Source organism: Strigops habroptila, chromosome 4 (assembly GCF_004027225.2).
Source record: "Strigops habroptila isolate Jane chromosome 4, bStrHab1.2.pri, whole genome shotgun sequence".
In the NCBI taxonomy this organism is placed as follows: Eukaryota; Metazoa; Chordata; class Aves; order Psittaciformes; family Psittacidae; genus Strigops; species Strigops habroptila.
The window spans coordinates 56,272,636-56,293,592 of NC_046358.1; the positions used below are offsets into that span (position 1 = coordinate 56,272,636).

General features: G+C 42.2%; 1 protein-coding gene across 5 annotated transcripts in view; it reads left to right on the plus strand.

Moving 5' to 3' along the window:
- SWAP70 (switching B cell complex subunit SWAP70) overlaps positions 1–20,957 on the plus strand; it is a 51,545-nt gene that overhangs the window by 19,445 nt on the left and 11,143 nt on the right. For 2 of the 5 annotated variants that reach the window (XM_030482926.1, XM_030482925.1), the window contains exons 3-7: positions 2,130–2,303; positions 13,594–13,821; positions 18,923–19,069; positions 19,378–19,486; positions 20,775–20,956. In XM_030482926.1, the coding sequence (XP_030338786.1) occupies positions 2,130–2,303; positions 13,594–13,821; positions 18,923–19,069; positions 19,378–19,486; positions 20,775–20,956 (840 nt within the window). Of the gene's footprint in view, positions 1–11; positions 71–2,122; positions 2,304–9,240; positions 9,499–13,593; positions 13,822–18,922; positions 19,070–19,377; positions 19,487–20,774; position 20,957 lie in introns of those variants that run through there. The other 3 variants (XM_030482927.1, XM_030482928.1, XM_030482929.1) reach the window with 3 other exon arrangements.

The following is a 20,957-nucleotide window of genomic DNA, read 5'->3' on the forward strand; positions in this document are numbered from 1 at the left end:
TTATTTAACAGCTAGTCTGATCCTTTAGAAAAAGAACCACAGATGTGAATCAGAGTTATTTTGGAGAGCTGAGTCTTGGGTGTTTGTCTGATTACTGTTCCTGAATAATTCCTAAAGAGTGTCTCTGCTCTGGATGACACATGGGCCCCACGAAGTCCATTTCAGAAGCAAGTCTGGATTCTGAAAAAGGGACTCGTATATCTAAAGTGGGACCCCTGGCACAGTGCAGCCTAGTCCCCTGTGGCAAAATGGTCCTGAAACCTCCTGTGTGGCTGCTGCCTAATCCTGGTGGCAGTACCGTGCTGTAGGTGACCTGGATTTTGATATGAGTTTCTGAAGGACACACAGTCCGACTTTGCTATGCAAGCAGAAACCATGCACTTTCCTTTACCTGGCCAGGGCCTGTGCCTTTCTCTACCCGTATCCCTGTGGTCATTGATTGCTACCATGCTTTAAAACATCAGGAGCTCATGGAGCAACCCACAGTATTTATATAGCTTAGAGCAATTGCCAGATTGTGGCTGGAAGGAAGGAGATTTCTCACCCTGTCGGCATGTTCCTTGGGAGTAGCATAACCACCAGGACATTTCCAAGGTGGAACTGCTCATCATCTGAGTGGGTGAAGCTGTTTTAGAAAAGAAGTCAAGCTTCATTGGGCAAGGTGGGGAAGACAGATAGGAAAAAGCAAAGGCAAGAGTAGCTAAGGGATGAGGTGCTGGTAGATTGAAGGGAGGAGAAGGAAACGTGGCTTCTAGCCCTTGTTCCAAAGAGAATTTGTTCGCTTAGCTGGTGTTTCATTTAAGACCCGTGTTTCTTGTACGAACAACTGGTATGCTGAGCTTGTGGCTACAGCAGCTATAGCTCCTACAGCTTCCACCTTCTCCAAAGCACAGTAGCTGGCCTCTTGCACCATCCCTTACATTGGTGGCCTGCTCTGCAAGCATGCAAAATCTATGGCTTGCTTTCATGTCTCACTTTTAGTCCTGTAAATTGTACTGTAAAGTGCTGCTTAGAATAGGGTCGGCTTCCTGTTTACTTCTGTCTTTTTCTTTTTTCTTTTTTCCTCCACCCACATAATTTCATCCCCGTCCTTGGCCTGTCTTTGAGTTAGCCGCTGTGGCTCGCCCTCCGCTATATTTGACCTCGTACCAGACTGGATAGATCATACAGTTTGCAGTGGTGTCCTTGGAGCATCTGCACCAAGATGCATGATTTGGCCCATTATAAGAAAATGTCACTGAACATTTACCACAAGAAGTACAAGAACCTGTTATTTAGACACGTTTTCCGAAGTCTCAAGGGACTTCCATTACAGTGCAGAACATGCCTTTATCAGTTACTTGTTGGCAAAGAAAGAACATTGATACTGTAGGGAGATAAACAGATTTAATCTCTAACATAAATCAGGGTTTAAAAAGAAAATGGAGGAAATGAGAGCTTTTGTGTGTGTAAATAATTCACAGATGGGTATGCGCAGTTGCTAAGTATGATAAAGAATAACAAAAATGAGGAATTTTTTTTATCAAGGTGAAGATTTGCAAGTCTGAGAAAAACAAAAGATTTTAAGTGGATCAGCATTTGAGAAAAAATGTTTGTATGTTTATAAATATCCTACAAGAGTTATGTTTGAGTAACATGAAGTGGAAAAACATATTAAAGGTCTTTCCCAGCTATTGTTCCAATGTGTCTTTTAGCATATCCACGTGTAGTTTTGGCTATATTGGTTTCAAGATTTGCTCTATAAACATCTCAGTAACTCAGTGCAATAGAAGGGCATTTGGAAACTTAAGACAGTTATGAAGGTAGTTTGGAAGCAAAAGCTTAATGTGCTGGAGGAAACACAGGCTGCACTGTAGTCTCCTTCACATGAAGTCAGGCTGTTAATAACTTGACCAGAAATTGGAGGTTGGATGTAGATTTTGCTGGAAGAAATTCCTTAGTTGACCTCATGCAGTAAGTCAGACCAGTCTGCTACAGTGCTCTTTTTGGGCCATGATGTTTCTTGCAAACTAGAATTTTGTCAGTGCTTTTTGCATGACATTTTTGTATGCCCGGTAAACTTTGTCTGTTACTCTGTGTCGTTTGTGCATATTAATTTATTTTGTTGTTGTTCGATTTTTTCATTTTAGGTTCAAGGAAACTTTGACAAAGTTGAATTTAACAGGATGTGCTGGACTCTCTGTGCTAAAAAGAACCTCTCTAAAAGTCCTTTGCTGATTAGTGATGAAGATGCATTTAAAGTGTGGGTTATTTTTAACTTCTTATCAGAGGACAAATACCCTTTAATCATTGTACCTGAGGAGGTAAGAAACAAAAACTTAAGCTGTTTAACACCAATTTGCTTCATGTCCCAGTTGAAATATGTTAATGCTTGCTACTCTCTAGAGATTTAAGAGAAAATAATTGTTTTATATTAAACTTTTATTCTCCTCTTTTAATAATGTAAGGCCTCGGATGCTTTTCTTTGTCTTCCAGGGTGCATATGTGGGATTCCCACCGGTTACTTTAGATATTGATAGCTATCTTCGTCTGTCATTTAAACAGCCTAGACTAAATGGGACATGCTGCTTGTCCCCCAGTAAAAAGTTTATTTTGCCTTTTGTGAGGACTGACTGGTGATCGGGATGCTAGTCCTGTGCCAGCATTCGGAGCTGTTGAGGTTCTTGCTTCGTTCATGAGTAGTATAGGTATGTGATCTTTAGTCACTGTGCTTACATATATGTGCTTAAGATTTTGCACAGTTAGTGCATCAGTGTGATTCTGAAAATAAATTCTCCCTCTGCTCTGTGTTACCGTGACTTGCAAGATGAGTCTTTAGTCTCATGTCACCTTCCTGATGAAAAGGAGAAGTATGAACTTTTCTGGTGATGTCTATTTCTGATCAAAAGCAGCCACCACCTGAACACTCTTGCTTGAAATGGTTGAGAGAACAAAACGAGAGAGATCTCTCTGTACTATAAATTCATGAACAAGTATGGGCAACGCGCAAATAGGTATTTTAACCCTAAAGAAAGATTTCAGTATCTCCAGTATTCTCCCCTTTGGGAAGGGTGAGGGAAGAGGCAGAAAGATCAGAACTGTAGGCATAAGTAATCTCTCTTGAAACTGCTTACAGAAATCCCAGGGGTTTGCACTTCAGCACCAGAGTACTGATTAATAAGTATTTGCAAATTATTGAACAGTCAGGAATCAAAGCATGATTTACATGCCGCTGCGACATAACCGTTGGACTCCAAGCTGTTGTGCCAAACCATGAAGTACAGGTAACGCCCCCATCAAAATAAATTGCTCATTTTTTCCTTATCACTCACTTTTTAGGAGACTTTCACTCTGCAGTGTTTTGGATTTTGCCAGACTGGTGGTGACAGGGCCCTACCTGGTATGCTGTATTCCCATGACAAATGGAACAGTCTTTTTCCTTGCTTTTCTGTTTTTTCTGTCAGTTCTGGGAGATGGGCATAATAGTTATAAAAGCTAAGACAGCTTAATTTGTGCCAGATTTGGCTTTATAAGGTCGGAGCCACTGATAAATGTCAGAACTGGGACTCAAATCTATGTCTCTGGTTTGTCATTGTGTTCCCCACTGCACAGCCTGGCTTACCTGAGGGTAGATATTTCACATCTCCTTATTTGTTTGCATGGTTAAAAGCCTCAGCCCTGCCAGCTCTGGAGTATTGGCATTGCTCACTTGCTACCCCTCCACTAAGCAAGCCCCCAGATTCGTGATGCCTTCTGTAGCTGATGCCACGTAATGACAATGTGTTTGCTGGCAGATGTGCTGCAGAGTTAGCTCTGAGCCAAAAAGAGGTTTTCCAAATTTCATAGCTACTGTTGTTTGCTCTCCTTCCCATCCTTAATGTCCAGGGTTGACCTGTATGATTCTTCTATTTGGAATATTTTTGCAATTCTTAGGGTGGATCTGTGTCTGCATCTCCTCGATTACAGCAGGGTTTAAATTGCACAATACTGTTTAAAGAAAGCTTAAAGAGCCTGGCAAAGAAAGGCTGCTCTGTTCTTATCAGACACAATGCCTGTATTCACTCTAACCTTTTGCCTTAGACCACACAGGTAATGTAATCAGCTCGTGGAGGAATGCTGTCTGTTTGCATTGGTCCTCTGTGAGGTTCTTTGTGCTTCTAGAAAATTACACATTTACTCATTTGCCCTTTTACACAAAACTCCAAAAGTAAAAACGCAAAGTCTCAGTTTCGGTCAGTGTTGCTTTTTCTCTGTGTGATCATTCATATCTGGTTTTTAAGTTCTTATGTCTGAGGTTTTCTTATGTTAAATCTGACCTCCAGATTTACCGACTAAAGGTATTTTTCTTTCTATTTACTTTTTCTGCCTCTTGAGTTCATAATAAAGCTTGATTTTATGTTTAGTCCTCATTATATTGCAGCATTTCATTTAATTACAAAAGGACTTGCACATCATGTATAAACTGAGGGGATTTTTACAGAGTGAAGAACAGAGAAGGGTGATGGAAGCATCGCTCTTCTGTGATGTTTGTGTTTTGGTGAGAGCAGTGTAAACCTCTCATGGGTGACTACAGCTTCCGAGCCAGGGAGCAAGCTTTCCTTCCCTCCCTGTCTGTTGCTCTTACTGTTGGCTGAGAATATTGCAACACACAATTTACTGCAGTTTCTGGCTCAGAGTCCTTTGTGTGGGATTCAGCTGTTTCCCCTCCTCCCTCCCTTCCACCTTGTAGGCTTTTGGGTTTCACAGATTTTGCTTTCCCTTTAGAAGTAACTAGGAAACTTGCCTCATACTTTTGGGTTAGAAGAGTGATCCCTTGAAGGTTTTTGCAAACCATCTTGTAGATGAGAAGATTATAACAGAGAGAATTTTTTAGGTCTCCAGTGAATGTGTTGATACAACTTCATGTGGCTATGAGGATGCCTTCTCTTCCTCTTTCTTGGATGAGCTGCTCTTTAAGACCTACTTGGAAGTCTCATTTTCTGGTGAAGTTTGATGTTTGGTTTTTTTTTTTAATAAGTGGTTTCTGCGCTCATTTGAACAATTTCATATCTGGAAAGCTCTCCAGCTTGGGTGGAGGCGTGCAGTGCAAATAAAGTGAAACTTCATTTAAACTGCACTGACTAAAGATGGAGGCTGCTGTCCTTTGTTCTTGCCTGTGTTGTGTACTTTTGCACTAGTGCCACTGTGCTAGGCCTTTCATTTTAGACATAATTGCGGTGGGGCTGTTACCCCCATCTGCAAAGTGTTAAGTCTTGATTCCCTGCCCAGGTGCTGAATGGGCAGCAAATTGCGAGCAGCTGCAGCTCAACCAGAAAGGGAAAACAGGCTACAGAGACGTAGGTTTCTGTAGACACAGGCTGAGGAAAGCTTTAGAAAGAGCAAAGGGAGGAAAGCAGTTACAAAGAGGGATTTGAAAGCAATGGAGAGGTGACACAAGGGCCAGAAGTTGCTTCTTTAGCAGAGACCAGACTGAAAGCCAGACAGCTTTTCACCTGCCATGGAGGGAAGATGGTGGCTCTGCGCTTGAGGGAAATAAGGTCAGTAAAGTCCTGCATGGGGATGGGCTTGGGTTCGGGCATGCAGTTTTGGGATGTAACTTCAAGCTTGAGAGGATCCCTCTGTTACAGGGAGAAGTCAGGTCACAGAGAGGCAGGAGCTGGTGCCTGTGCGGGGGCACTGGGCTCAGCTGGTAATGGCCTCATGCTCCAGTGTGGTACTGGTGGGTAGCTGGGAGCCCCTAGGAGAGTTAGAAAGAACAGAGATTCATGAATGTCTTTTTTGCAAAGGTGCTCATGTCCCAGGGAAATACAAAATGGTATCAAATCTCAAAGCCTCCCTCCTCTTTCAAGTGATGAGCCTTGGTATGCACAGAGTAAAACACTTCTGTCAAGTGGGTAAATGCGGTATCACAGAGAGGTGCAGATGGACTGGAGGAAAACAATGCCGTATTTATTTGGTTTAGTTAAAATTAGTCCTGATGGACAGCTTTCAGAATTAATAAAATTCTCAGCTAATAACAGATCTGGCCCCTGGTGCAGTGGGCAGAGCTTTACCAAGCAGCTGTACTGCTAATGCATCTGGAAGGCAGGGGGCCGGGTTGGAGCTTCTTCCAATCCCCTCAGCCGATCTTTTCCATTAGATCATCTGAGATGCAGACATCCCAGATGCGTGTGTTTCCTTCAGCTCTTACAGGCATTATCTGTTCCACCAGAAGGATAAAATAAAGGGAAGAAAGGTGGAGAGAACTGTAGTTGTAAGGGGAGAAATATTTCTAGTCTGTCAGGAGCTTTCCTTCCAGCTCACCTCTTAGTTGTTACAGGCTTGTTTGTGTGCCTTGGTATTGTTTAACCAGATATTTTATGTTTTATAAAAATATTTCCAAACACGTTCTTATTTCTGGACATGTGACTGCAGCCTTGGGAATGCTTTATCACCTGAAAGCTGTGGTATGTGGTTAGCTGTGTTTCTGAGCCATCTGTAATGGTGAAACTCGCAGATATGTACACTGCAAGCTGCACGCTCTTTGTGTGTTGTAATCCAGTGTTCGCGTAACTTGTTTTAGATAAGCCAAGTGTATTTGTTGTCTTTGCTTTTTAAGCCTGCCTTCTTGAGGAAAGGAGACTTGTGCAGTAATTTTTCCCTTGTCCTGTATCCTTCAACTGTATTAATACATTTTATTATATATTTATATTATTTTATTTATTATTATATTAAGGCATTTCTAATCCTCCTAGTTAGGGCAGAGAGAGTCCAAAATGTGTGAGGCTTTCTGTGTATTTGAAAATGAGATGATGTTTTGTAGGCTGAGGAGGTGAAAGTCTGAAGCTGTCCAGTGGTGATTCTTCTGGACGCATTTCTTGCAGAAAAAGGTTTGTTGTGGTCATGTTTGCTTCCTTGTTCTGCATTCTAGTATCAGAAACTGATACAGTAAATGAAACACTGGGAATCGAACCTTGGCTGTTCAGAGATAAAATCAAAACTCATACAACTAGAGTGAAAGCTCCTTGTGTGGGGTTTTAATTGACCCGTGATCTCTACATCATCATGATGATGGTTAGAAAGATTTTTGTCACAACTTGCATCAGTTCTTCCCATTTCACTACTCTTTTCCTCAGTTGATGCAAAAAATAAGTTTTCAGCTTATGCTGCAGATTGTTTTTAGGATTTGTGTTACACTGTTTTTTGAATTGAACTTTATTACACTACTTAATGCTAATTTAATTTTAAAAAGAAAGGTAGCGGTTTACACTGGATAATGAACATAGTTTTGTTGGTGGAAAGGAATAAACAAATATTTAACTTAAAAGTGATGTTCTGATGGGATGAAAAGAAGGAATTGATGATGACTGTGAAAGGCGATATGATTGCTTTTATCTCTCTTGCCCAGTAACATATGTTTCCACAGAATTCTGTACAATGTGAATAGACTTTTTACATCTGCTCTGTTAATATCACAAACCTTATTTAAATTTAAAAATTCTGTAATAAAAACTATTACTGAATAGTTCATATAGACAAGAATAGCCTTGTCTGCCATGCTTTGTTGGGCATAAAGGCCTCCTTGACATTATTTTTCATTTTTCATCTTCCAAGAGACCCACTTGTATATCAGAAAAATATGTGAAATATCTATAATACTCCATTCCACATGGAGGGTAGTGCCAGGAATACCTGGAAAAGACCAACAAATGGGTGTTGAAACATAGTAAAATAAAGTGCCCTCTGAAAGAAGATTCCAGATAGGCTGCATAGCTCATGTTAAAGAGCTGCTGTTCTAGATATAATTTTTGCTTGGCAAAATTCTGGCTGAAAAGCTTCGGTTGATTTGAGATGGAAGCTGTTTGTCATACTGTGGAACCAGTTGGTCCATGCTGGTGTATGTAGTGCTAGCAACACCACGTGTTTTTATGTCTGTATCAAAAAGTCAGGTCCAGTCAGAATAGCAGCAAATGTTGCTTCACATTTGCTTTTCGGCACTCTACTTTTTAAACCACGAAAGTAGGTTGTGTTTGAGTCAGTAGACTGCATTTGTCAGTTATTTGCTGAGTTGACATGTCTCTTTGTGGAGGAGGGGAAACGTTTGCTCTCAGAGGTTCCTCATTTGAGCACATAATGAATGGTCTCTTATTTGCTTCCACATTGATCCAACTTATTTCTTTATATTTACCTCGCACTGTTCCACATTTATACCCCACCACAACACTCGCTGTTGCTATTGAGTAGATAATGTTAGGTAAAATTTTTCTGGGGACTTTGGTTAGCCACGTACTTACCTGAATGCAAGATAAAGCTTGATTTTTTTTTTCTATTTTTTGTATTTTTTTTTTTTTTTTGAAATTAAATTGTAATATGCACAGGTCCTTTTTCAGTTAAGAAGAGTTAATGTATTTTAAAATAATGAGACATTTTATGTACTTTAATGGGATTATAGGATATTTGTGGTCATATTAGTGACTTGGTAAATGTTTAAATCTGTTCTAATAATCAAAATAAGGTGAAATGTGTACAGATGACATTAAAGGAAAGGATATGTTGATGCATTTTTAGTGCATTACATGATAACATGTACTAGCCAAGAGTTTCTTCTTCAGGCTATAAAGCAAAAAAGTGAGGAAGTCTATTTGGGTATGATTTCTTGTGTGTGTCCCTTTGTCTGCAAGTGAGTCGTAGTACTTTGAGATAATTAACCACAGGAATTCGAGAGCTGCATGCCTCAAGCAGTGTAACAGGTTGTGAAATCTTGGAACAATACATTTGAAAGTTCATTAAGTTTTAATGACTTTTTTTTTTTAATTACTGTTTAGAATTCGGGCAGTTATATTATCTACCTAATTAAGCCTCAGTTATTTTAGATTTCCTTTCAACTAAAGTACAGGATCATAGTTCAGAACTGATGCTGTTCAGAGGAACTGAGCTGAGTGGCAGAACATGTTTTGAATGTGGGGGAAAAAGTTATTTCTGCGTCAATGCCAGAGCTTGTTTCAGCTCATCAAATCCAGGTTTTAGGAGGTTTGTTTTGAAACAAGTTCACAGTGCTTCTGTTCTTGCATGCCGTGAAAGACTTTTTTGGGATGTTGGGGTTTTTTTCCTGTAAAACTTGTGTGGAGTAGGAAGTAAGCTGCTTCCTGCCCTTAACTGAATGCTGAGGATTTATTGTAATTGGTGCTCAAAAGCCTTGGATTAGTTTTTTGACTTAAGGATTTTGGAGAGTGAAAATCAGCAAAGCACATTTTAAAGTTTGTTTTGTTTTGTTTTTTAAAGGAATTTGTTACTGAAAATCTAGTAAAAGTTCCATGTTGGCTGCCTGGGAGGGCATGCTGAAATTTCCTTGCTCTCATGTGATTATATTAACGTCAGTAATTCAGAGCTGTGTGTGGAACTAGTGCAAAGCATTGTTTTATGACTTGTGTTGAAGAGTCTGGATGTGAGCAGTGGTGCCCATGGCAAGCAGAGCCCTGGCACTGTGAGGAGAAGGCCTGGACACGCAGCCTGTGTAGAGGGGGTGAAGCGGGTGTGCAGGTGTGCCCTGCCCAGGGTGCCTTCCTCACATGGCAGGCACTGAGCTGAAAGTCACCTCTGCTGGTCACCACAAACCTCATACCCTCTCTCTCAGTTAGCCCTTGTGTACAGATTGAATGCCGCTTTTGCAGAGGTCTCTGTTCAGATCATATCTTTGCTAGTAAGAATTGAATGAGGAGCTCAAAAAACTGAAATGCCTCAGTGGATCTGAAATGAAAAGCAGTGCTCTCTACAACTCCTGTACCCACCCTGGAGGTGTATTTTGTGCCTGGCTAGCCTGTCTTCTCTTAAGGCAGTCTTTATGAGAAGGATACAACAGCCACATCTTGGAGGGATATAGAATCATAGAATAGTTCGGCTTGGAAGGGACCTTCAAAGGTCATCTAGTCCAATCCCCTGCAGTGAACAGGGACATTTTCAACTGGGCTAGGTTGCCCAGAGCCACATCCAGCCTGGTCTTGAATGTCTCCAGGGGTGGTGTGTCCACCACCTCTCTGGGCAACTGTTCCAGTATTTTACCACCCTTGTTGTAAAGAATTTTTTCCTTCCATCCAGCCTGAATCTCTCCTCTTTTAGTTTAAAACCATCACCCCTCGTCCTAGCGCAGCAGGCCCTTCTAAAAAGTCTTTCCCCATCTTTCTTATAGACTCCTTTTAAGAACTAAAAGGCTGCAGTAAAGTCTCCCTGGAGTCTTCCCTTCTCCAGGCAGAAGACCGCAACTCCCTCAGCCTATCCTCACAGGAGAGGTGCTCCATCCTCCTGATCATTTTTGTGGCCCTCCTCTGGACCCTCTTCAACAGGTCCATGTCTTTTCCTATGCTGAGGACTCCAGACTGGACGCAGTACTCCAGGTGGGGTCTCACCAGAGCAGAGTAGAGGGGCAGAATCACCTTCCTTGTCCTGCTGACCATACTTCTTTAGATGCAGCCCAGGGTATGGTTGGTTTCTGGGCTGCAAGCGCACATTGTCAGCTCATGTCCAGTCTTTCATCCACCAGTACCCGCAAGTCCTTCTCCTCAGACATACTCTCAATCCCTTCATCCCCCATCCTGATTTGATACCGGGGGTTGCCCTGCCCCGGGTGCGGGACTGTGCACTTGGCCCCATTGAACCTTATGAGGTTCACATGGGCCCATCTCTTGAGCCTGTCCAAGTCCCTCTGAATGGCATCCCATCCCTCGGGAGTGTTGACTGCACCACTCATCTTCGTATTATCTGCAGACTTGCTGATGGTGCACTCAATCCCACCGTCCATGTCACTGATGAAGATATTAAACAGTACTGGTCCCAGTACAGACCCCTGAGGGATGCCATTTGTCACTAGTGTCCATCCCAACACTGAGCCATTGACCGCTACCCTCTGGATGCAACCATCCAGCCAATTCCTCATCCACCCATCAAATCCATATCTCTCCAGTTTAGAGAGAAGTATGTTGTGGGGGACTGTGTAAAAGGCTTTACAGAAGCCCAGATAGACAACATCCGTAGCCCACTCTTTGTCCACTAATGTAGTAACTCCATCACAGAAGGCCACTAGCTTGGTCAGGCAGGACTTGCCTTTAGTGAAGCCTTGCTGCCTGTCTTGAATCACCTCCCTGTCCTCTATGTGCCTTAGCATAGCTCTAGAAGGATCTGTTCCATGATCTTCTGAGGCACAGAGGTGAGGTTGGTAGTTCCCAGCGTCCTCCTTTCCACCATTTTAAAAAATGGGTGTGATATTGCCCTTTTCCCAGTCACCACGGACCTTTCCCGACTGCCATGACTGCTCAGGTATCATGGAGAGTGGCTTGGCACCTGCATCAGCCAACTCCCTCAGGACTCTGGGATGGATCTCGTCAGGTCCCATAGGCTTATGTATGTTTAGGTTCCTCAAATGGTCATGAACCTGATCTTCACTTACAGTGGGAGGGACTTTGCTCCCCCAGTTCCTGCCTTGCAGTTCGTATGCACTTGCTGCTCATTCAGCGGAGCAGGAACGTTCCTCTAGACAGTGCAGCAGCATTCAGTAGCTTCTCCATTTTACTGCAGCATTAGTCCACGTGATACTAGAGTAGGGGCTGAGTCTAAGAACTCTTACTGAGCTGAAACAGTAAGAAAAGCCCACCCATCTGCAGGGTGATTTTGGTAATTTACTGCTTTGACAGTTGAGTGTGTTCTCTTACACACTTGTGTGTTTCTTGATCACAGATATGAGGGAAAGGAAAGGGTTTACAACTGTACTAGTTGCAAGAGAGAGAAGCAGCAGCTGCCACAAGATCAGCATGCATGCTACATCAAAACCTTGAGGCCTTGTGGTGAAATCCGTGGGGAAAAAACACTTTATTTCTTTGTACTCCCAAATCTCTTACGCAGAGACTGCTGGGTGCTCAAAAGCCTGTTAGACCAGCTGAAAGGTGACTATGAGCTGTAGCTGGAAAATCAATTTGTTCTGTGGTCAAACATCATCTTTTTCTCTCAGCCAGGGTTTTTCTTACTTGTAGGAGAAATTACATTGTGTTTTCAAGCATTGCTGAGGAACGGAGGTGAACCAGCATTGGTGATTAGATAAATGAAGTCCTAGAAATCATTTGGTTTCCACCACTTTTCAATGAGTTCATGTTGTACAGCTTAGTCATTTTTGGTAACAGGATTCAGACTCCTGAGTCACTTAGTGTTTCCAAAACCACACCTAAAATAGGTAAACTGAAAGTGGAGCAGGCTGTCCTGAAGGACTGACCTTCAGGAAACCAGCACTTGAGGAATCCTGTGTTACTTCCACATGCACAGGCAAAACCTGAAAGGATTGTGTTGCTTTCCCTCCCCATGTCCGTGCACCAGGCACTGTGCATTTCCCGCCATGTGGCATCCCTCCTGCCTGTACAGAAGCGGGGCAGCTGGGATGAGCCCTCGCTGGGGTTTTGTGGACTGACCTACCAGGACGTGGCTCTGTGCTGTCTTGTGGTGACTGGAGGGAAAGGCCAGCCCTCGGTGGAGCTGGTGCTTCCCTGTCCCTGCGGTGGGCTGGCGCGGGGTTACTGAGCACCCTTTCCCCAGGCTTCCTCCGTAGGGAGGGCGCAGGTGGCTTTGCTGGTTGCTGAAGGTCGTGAAGTGAAGAAACACAGTGTGAGCCATTACCCGAGATGGCAGGCAGCCACATTAGCTTGGTCTGTCTTCAAAACTGGGTTAAATGCTCTAATTGGTATCCTGTGACTTCAGTCCTAGAAACTTAGAAACCTGGCTTTTACTTTGTTTTGTAGAGGTCTTTGTAGGAAGGCTCTCGCCAATTATTTTGTTTAAAGAGCCATTAAAAGCATTTTACATGTGCTCAAAGCTGTAGATGGGCTTAGTTTAAAATATTGGGAACCAGTTTAAAGAGCGAACAGTGATGAGTTTAAAACAGCATAAAAAAAAGCCCCAGACAACAGAAGAAACCCAGCTTTCTTTCCCTCTTTTCCATTCTTGTGTTTATTTTGACTAGTGTTATTACCCTGTGTATGGTAATGCTTACAGAATGATAAAAGATTAAAGGAAAAGGAGATTTTATTTTGGAAACAATAAAAGCGGATGTGAAAAATATGTCCTTTTACTTCTCTTGATACATCTGCCAAGATTGTGTCCAGTGCTTGAGAGCTAGAGAAGAGGGGTCGATGAAGACTAAGATAGGTGATCATACCTTGGTAGTTTTTCATTTCACTTCTTGTCCAAACTGCCATCTTTTCTTACTTTTTCTAATTTGTTTGCTATTTATCTTACCAGAATACTTTTTGAAACTTCTTGCTTTCTCACACTCCAGCCACGGTTCCAAACCATGGTTTGGAAGCTGTTGCAGGGAAGGTCCCATATGTTCTGTAGGAATCTAAAATATTAAAAGAGTTCAATTCTTTGTTTCTTTATGATGAAGAGAGTAGCTGCAGGAAGGGCTTGGCAGTCAAAAGTTCAACTGAGACAGGAGCCTAAACTCTTTGCTAACTAAACCACCTACACTTAGGGGCCTACATGTGAACGCAGGAATCCAGCTGTAATCATAGTCTCTAGGGAAGCTTAATTTACACCTCCAAAACACTCGGTTGCCATGCCTGCTGAAAATGATTGATTTCTGTTTGTGTTTCTCTCCAGATTGAATATTTACTTAAAAAACTCACCGAAGCAATGGGAGCAGGCTGGCAGCAGGAGCAGTTTGACCATTACAAGATTGCTCTCAACACCAGTCGAGAAGGTCTTTCTGCATGGGAGCTGATTGATCTCATTGGCAGCGGGCAGTTTAGTAAAGGAATGGACCAACAGACGGTGTCCATGGCAATCAACGAAGTCTTTAATGAGCTCATATTAGATGTACTCAAACAGGTAAGAACCACAGAGAAATAATGCTTTGAAGTAGAATAATTTATTGCATAATTAGAAAATGTTCAACTTTTACTGAAATTTCTTTACCTGATGGATAATGAGCAGGGGGAAATTAAGTAAATTACTTATAAGGTTTCTTTAATTTGAGCTTATTTTTATAAAAAAGAAATTGTGCTACTGTTCAGATTGTTGTAATTGTTACACTATTATGATTGAGTTGCTTGTTGGGAGAGTTTGTTTTTAAAAGACGTGTGCTCTGACTTGAAATACAGCCTTTTTATAGTATGAACTGCTTGTTAGCTAGTATGAACTGCTTGTTAGCTGGCAGCATAGCTGCAACACATTGTCAGTTCTTAAACTGGTGACAACTCTTCAATCGTAGAAGATGCTGGTTTTTAGTTTCAGTTAGATTATAGCAAATAAAAGTTGTGCTGGTGATAATGTCTGTATGCAGACAAGGGCTTCTGGACAGAGGTATTGCTCCAGCTGAAAGGTCTGCTTCTAAGTTGTACCACTTCAACAGGGCAAAAAGGTGTAGCAGAGTTCCAGAGCTCCCTCTCTTCTTGTTCTGCTTAGAGGCTATGTGACTGACAGCTTACTGGTTCTTAAACACAAGAAGTCATTCTGGCCTTCATATTCTTATCAAACATCTGTCAATCATCAGTTTCTTTGGATTTCCAGCGGCTGGATTATCAGTTTAGGAATGGCTTTAGAAACTGCATTTCTTTAATGGAAAGAAGCTGTCACAGCAGAGCTTATCTAGAGAACTCTTTAAAACTGACTTTTACCTGACAGAGAATTTTTTTCATCTTTGATTTTTTGGATTCTTGGTGAGGAGAGAAACAAAGGCTTTCTTGGCAGGCTTTCCTAAGCTGTTCTGAAGAAATCATCAGAAAGTCTTGGCACAGGAAATTCTTTCAGAATATCCACAGAACAATGCAAACGTCTATTTTTGTTAACTGCTGGTTGCCTGTTAGAGGTGAGGGCTGGGGACACATAGTCAGTTGAGGGCAAAATGAAGTCATTCTAGTGTTTAATACCATGAAAATAAAATAACCAGTGTCAGGTCAGTCCTTTCACTTGAGGACTGTGAGGAAATCGGATTTCTTTTCAGTTTTGATACTGCGTTGTGGCTCGCTCTTCACACCCCCACCCTCGCCCCCCCTTTTTTTTTTTTTTTTTTTACTGTCTCCTTCCTTTCCTCTCTCGGTGGCTGCGCCTCTTTCCCAAGGATGTCTGAGTGTCTTTGAATAGTTCCTTGACACATAAAAATAGTTTGTGTCAAGATTTGGCCCAACGCCTCCTGGATAGTCACTGGCCTAATGGAGGACGGAGTTCCTTGTGTGACTTACAGGTGTCTGGTTCGGTTTATTAAAGTCTATGATTACTTCAAGGTATTAATGAATGACATGTTGTAGCCAAGTGTCTTACTACCCTTTTTATTGTACGCTTATCCTGGATCTCTGAGGCCTGCGGAGGGTAGCAGTGATAGTTACATTTGTGATGATACTAGTTTTCTGAAAGACGTGTCCTGTCACATGGTAGTTGGTGTGAAAAGATCTCCAGGCATTGTCAGTGGGCTCTTGCAAGATGAGAAGCTGCTGCTGCGCTGAAATAATAGGTGAAGGTTTTGCAGCAGTTTGAGGGGAAAATACCAGTCTGACTTGGCTTTGAAAGCAAATTCAGTGTGTCAGGAGGGGGAAAAGCACCTGGTTATGACCTACACTGAAGGCATTATGGATAGAAGCTGCGGGAGTCCTTCACGTGCCCTTGTGACCACCCAGACCTCAGACCCGAGCGCAGAGGCGGCAGACAAAGCTGTTTCTGCACGTTCCTGCTTTGGAGCAGGGGGTGGGATGGCACAGGGGAATAGGCACGGCCTTGGTTCTGGCCACATTTAACTGGCTAGAAAAGCTGAGCACAGATAAGCTGTATGTGTAGGGGGGTGTTTCTTTTTTTGCTTAGTTTTTTAAACGAAAGAGCTGCTCCAACTGTCCTAACTTTTAATTTCCCTCAGACCTGTACAGAAAGACGCTTTTGACTTGAATATGTCACAACACATTTATTTGTTGTCTTGTGTCAAAAATTGCTGTAGCTAAAAGCCATTACAGAAAAATGGTCTCCTTTCCAACTTTTTCCATCCTCTTAATCTGGAATACTTGGAGTACAGTGCTTTCTGTATGGCTTGTTCATAGCTATGTTGATGTAGGTGTTCTGGTTTCATCGGTGATTTGACTTTTTTCTGAAGTTAGAAGCCAGACATAAGTATGAAAGTAACGGGGGATTATGGTTTCAGAGAGGGTAGATATAGCAGAAATACTGGTAAAACTCTAGATTAAAAACTGACTAGGTCACAGCAGTGGCCCGGATAAGATAACTAAAAATGCCTGAAAGAGTGACCAATTATTACAACATTCTCTGTGCATCCTTTTCCATGAGAGAGTTTTTGAATTGCTATAGCGACACTGGGTAACATGTAACAGGGTTACTAGTGTAACTGCATTTAGTATTGCTGCTTTTATTTTAGATATGTTAATACTCAATAGAGGTCAAGCTGGATGATTTGTTCATAATACCAGCCTATTTATTGTCATTACAGAAGATTATAATTTTTATTCTTTTATTTATGTAAAGCTCAGTGGCAAAGTTATGGGCTTATCTTCTTTTGAAATAGTTTTGTTAAGGCTTACAAATGTTTTTCTCATATCGGAAGCTGAGTGGATTATGTTTCAAAGAAAATAAAATACTGTGAGTGAAAACTTGGTGTTGTTTAAATCAAGGTACAACTCTGTTCCTTTAAGGTAAAATCCAGGCATCACCAGTCTTCCTATATCCCATCCAATAAAGATACCAGGAGTATGGTTCTATTACCAGTTTTTCTAATGTACTCATTGAAGTATCCTATATGGTATAGTTTCTTCAGTGGGGTGCAGCTAAATAGGTATGTTGGCAGGGTAGAGCCACTCCCAGGAGAGAGGTGCTTCTGCTTTGTCCCCGGGAATATCCCATAACAGGCTGGATTTACAGTGTGTAGATGCAGGCCCACATCTGTCACTGGGGTGTGCATCCACACAAGACTGACTTCTAGTAACAGCTGTCATTAAAGTATTACAGGTGAGTCTTAGCAATGGCAAATGTCATAGAATCATATAATGGTTTGGGTTGGAAGGGACCTTCAAGGTCATCTAGTTCCAACCCCCTGCCACAGGCAGGGACACCTTCCACTAGACCAGGTTGCTCAAAGCCGCATCCAGCCTGGCCTTGAACACGTCTCTGCTTGACTGAAGAAAACTAAACATTAAAGGTCATCAAAGAGGACATAACTGTCCTTAGTGGCTAATTTAATGGAGGATTATGTGCTTTAAAGTTAAGGAGAGAGGATGAATTGTGTCTTTGACTTCAGAGTTAACTCTGGTGTATATTTGGTGGTGGGAATACAAAAGTGTCAGCTTTATGATTTTAACAGTCATTGCCAATAGGGTTAAGTTACTGAGGGGAAATAAACAAGGAAACTTTGAGTTAAGCATATATCAGTGTTGAAGTTAATAGCCAGGAGGGGATTCACTATTTTAAAATCATGTCTGAAGGCATGACTTAACATTTTACTGAATGGAAAGAAACTGTTTCAAGGTAGAAGAATGGTGCGTTGACATTCCTGCCTTTCTTGCGTGCATTTTTGTTGCTTTTGTTTTCTCATTCCTGTACTTCTGGAAGTTGTTTGCTATAATAAGAGGTGCTGGATCCTTCACATGCAGTGTGCACTCTTGAAGGCTACTTAGGGTTAACTCTGGCTGACAAAGAAAAATTGAAAGTAATCATTAGCTCCTTTAAGATTTCAGGGAAATGGCTGTATGGAAGTGCTGATTCTGCCCAGTGGAATCTTGTCTTTTTCTGTTGTTGCTCCACAGCAGTGGTACTTCAATTAAAAGCACATCTTTGTGGGCTGATAGGATCTCACTGTTAGGTCAGAAAAGGTTCCTGCAATTTAGGAACCAAATAACTTACTTGGGCAGTGACACACAGGAATTGCCACGGCAGCAGCAGACACACCACCTCCCACTTCATTCATCCATCTTCAGCATCAGAAAGGATCATAATAATGACTTGATAATGGCATAATAATAACAATTGTTCAGTTCTTCAGGTAACTCAGTTACTTAAAATCTGGACAGAAGAACAGTGAGTAGTTTCTCATGGGCTAAACAATTAGCAGTGTACCTGTACTAGGAATGGAAGTGTATAGGTGAAGTGTTTAGCGTCTTGAGCTTACTTTTCTGTGTGCTCTATTGGACCTTATAGAATCATAGAATCATAGAATAGTAAGGGTTGGAAAGGACCTTAAGATCATGTAGCTCCAACCCCCCTGCCATGGGCAGGGACACCTCGCACTAAACCATGTGGCCCAAGGCTCTGTCCAACCTGGCCTTGAACAGCACCAGGGATGGAGCATCCACAACCTCCCTGGGCAACCCATTCCAGTGCTTCACCACCCTCACTGTAAAGAACTTCTTCCTTATATCTAATCTAAACTTCCCCTGTTTACATTTGAACCCGTTACCCCTTGTCCTACCACTACAGTCCCTAAAGAAGAGTCCCTCCCCAGCATCCTTATAGACCCCCTTCAGATACTGGAAGGCTGCTATGAGGTCTCCACGCAGCCTTCTCTTCTCCAGGCTGAACAGACCCAACTCTCTCAGCCTGTCTTCATACAGGAGGTGCTCCAGCCCCCTTATCATCCTCGTGGCCCTCCTCTGGACTTACTCCAACAGCTCCATGTCCTTTTTATGTTAAGGACACCAGAACTGTATGCAGTACTCCAAGTGGGGTCTCACGAGAGCAGAGCAGAGGGGCAGGATCACCTCCTTTGACCTGCTGGTCACGCTTCTTTTGATGCAGCCCAGGATACGGTTGGCTTTCTGGGCTGCAAGCGCACACTGAAGCCGGCTCATGTTCAGTTTCTCATCAACCAACACCCCAAGTCCTTCTCCTCAGGGCTGCTCTGAATCTCTTCTCTGCCTAACCTGTAGCTGTGCTATGTAACCAAAAGACCAGGCAGTTCAACAGAGGCCAGGCATTTCAGCTGATCCCTTGCTTTTTATAGGGCTACATGCTGAAAAAAGGTCACAAAAGGAAAAATTGGATGGAACGATGGTTTGTGCTAAAACCCAATATTATTTCCTACTATGTAAGTGAAGATTTGAAGGACAAGAAGGGAGACATCATCCTGGATGGCAACTGTTGTGTAGAGGTAAAAAAAGACCAAACAAACAACAAAGTGTGAATGTCTCTAAAGATAAGAATGAATCCTTTTTGTGTATGGGTATCGGAAGTCTTCTGATATCTTTCTCATATCAGAAGATATCTTTCTGATATCTTTCATTAGTACAGCTTTTGTAACTTCATTAAAAAAAAACAGTTCATAAACACTCTTAATAAAGGTTCTTTGTGCTGTTATTTGTGGCTCTGTAACAAATAACTGCATATATCTATGCGTACTTGACAATGTAATTTAAATTTCAGTGTTCGCAGGGCTAATCCTTTTGCTACCCATTCTAGGCCTTGCCTGATAAAGATGGAAAGAAATGCCTTTTTGTCATAAAATGTCTCGATAAAAGCTTTGAGATCAGTGCCTCTGATAAAAAGAAGAAGCAGGAGTGGATTCAAGGTGAGGCTTCAGAAATCTTAGTTACGTGAAAGTTAAGGTTAAGCTGAAGTCTCGAAGCTGTGCTTTACTCAGATTTGCAGTTCTTGGTCTGGTGAGTTTTGATGTCTCGATTTTGGGCACATGGAAAGGATCTTTAAGGAGCCTGAGATTTAGGAAGAACTAAGGATCCGTGTAAAGGGAATCTCTGTCATTTAGGTGCCTCAATTTAGGCAGCCATAACCAAAGGGAAGTGGATAGTTATTGTTGTTTGCTTTTTCTGTACTTCTAGGGATGGGGAAGGGGAAATACATTGGAAATTGTTGCTTTTGGGAAGAAGGGTAAATCTTGTTCATTTCAGTATTGTAAAATACTGGCTTTGCTTTTACAGTTTTGCTTGAGGTAGCATGGTTAGGTGAGCGGAGGATACAGATGGCCATTAGGGCTTTCTTTTCTATTCCCACAGTGAAGTTACTCCTTCTGTAACACCTTCCCAGATATGTGACGAATGACAGTTAGGTACATTTTTTGCAGAGTATGGTAGAAGTCCTTGCAACGCCACTGTTGCCACTGCCGTTCAAGTATGTGCAGCATTTACATGTTTAGAGCTGTGTGCTTTCATCTGCACTTCCCTCCTTACCTGAAGCATGTGTTTAATTGCACCAAAGTCAGATGTATGACAAATGATTACTTAGTTCCAAGAGGAGATATGTTTCCATAGCTGTAGCAGGTGAATAAAATATCGACTTCATCTGCCACTCCTCAGCTTTGCACCCTGAATATTTCCTCATTGAATGTAACTGAATGAGAGCAACTGTCTTACTGGGAGAAGGTTTTCCTTGGAGTATCAGTAAGAATAAAGGGTTTGAGGTTGGCTCTAGGGAAGTGATGCATATGTTGGATAACATCTTACTAACTCATTAGAGGCACTGAATCTAGGTAGTAAGAAATCTTGAAATGTTGGGGTTTTTGGTTTGGGGTTTTGGTTTTTTTTTGCACCTAGGTGTACAAGTGGCTCGTACCTCCATGGCCCATTAGAAATCAGTATCGGAATTGACATGTTTCACTGGAATTGCCAGACCTTATCCTTGTGGCACACAGCCAATACTGAAAGCCAGGTGTCTTTCACTTTTGGTTTGTGTTGGCAGCTAGCCTGATGAGAGTTAGGAGAACTGACAACAGTTATTTCTGATTTAAAAATACATGAACACAACACCACAAGTATTTATTCATTAAGGCTGTCCAGAAAGTGTAGCATTTCCCCTCACTGGTGTTCTGTTCCTCTCCCTTTGTCTGGAATGCTCCTTTCCAGCCATACAGACCACTGTAAACCTGCTGAGAGCAGGGAGCCCTCCACCGCACAAAGAAGCACGCCAGAAACGAAAAGAGTTGCGCCAGAAGCTGTTAGCTGAGCACGAAGAGCTGGAGCGGCAGATGAAAGAGCTGCAAACGGCCAACGAGAACAAGCAGAAGGAACTGGAGACTGTGCGAAAGG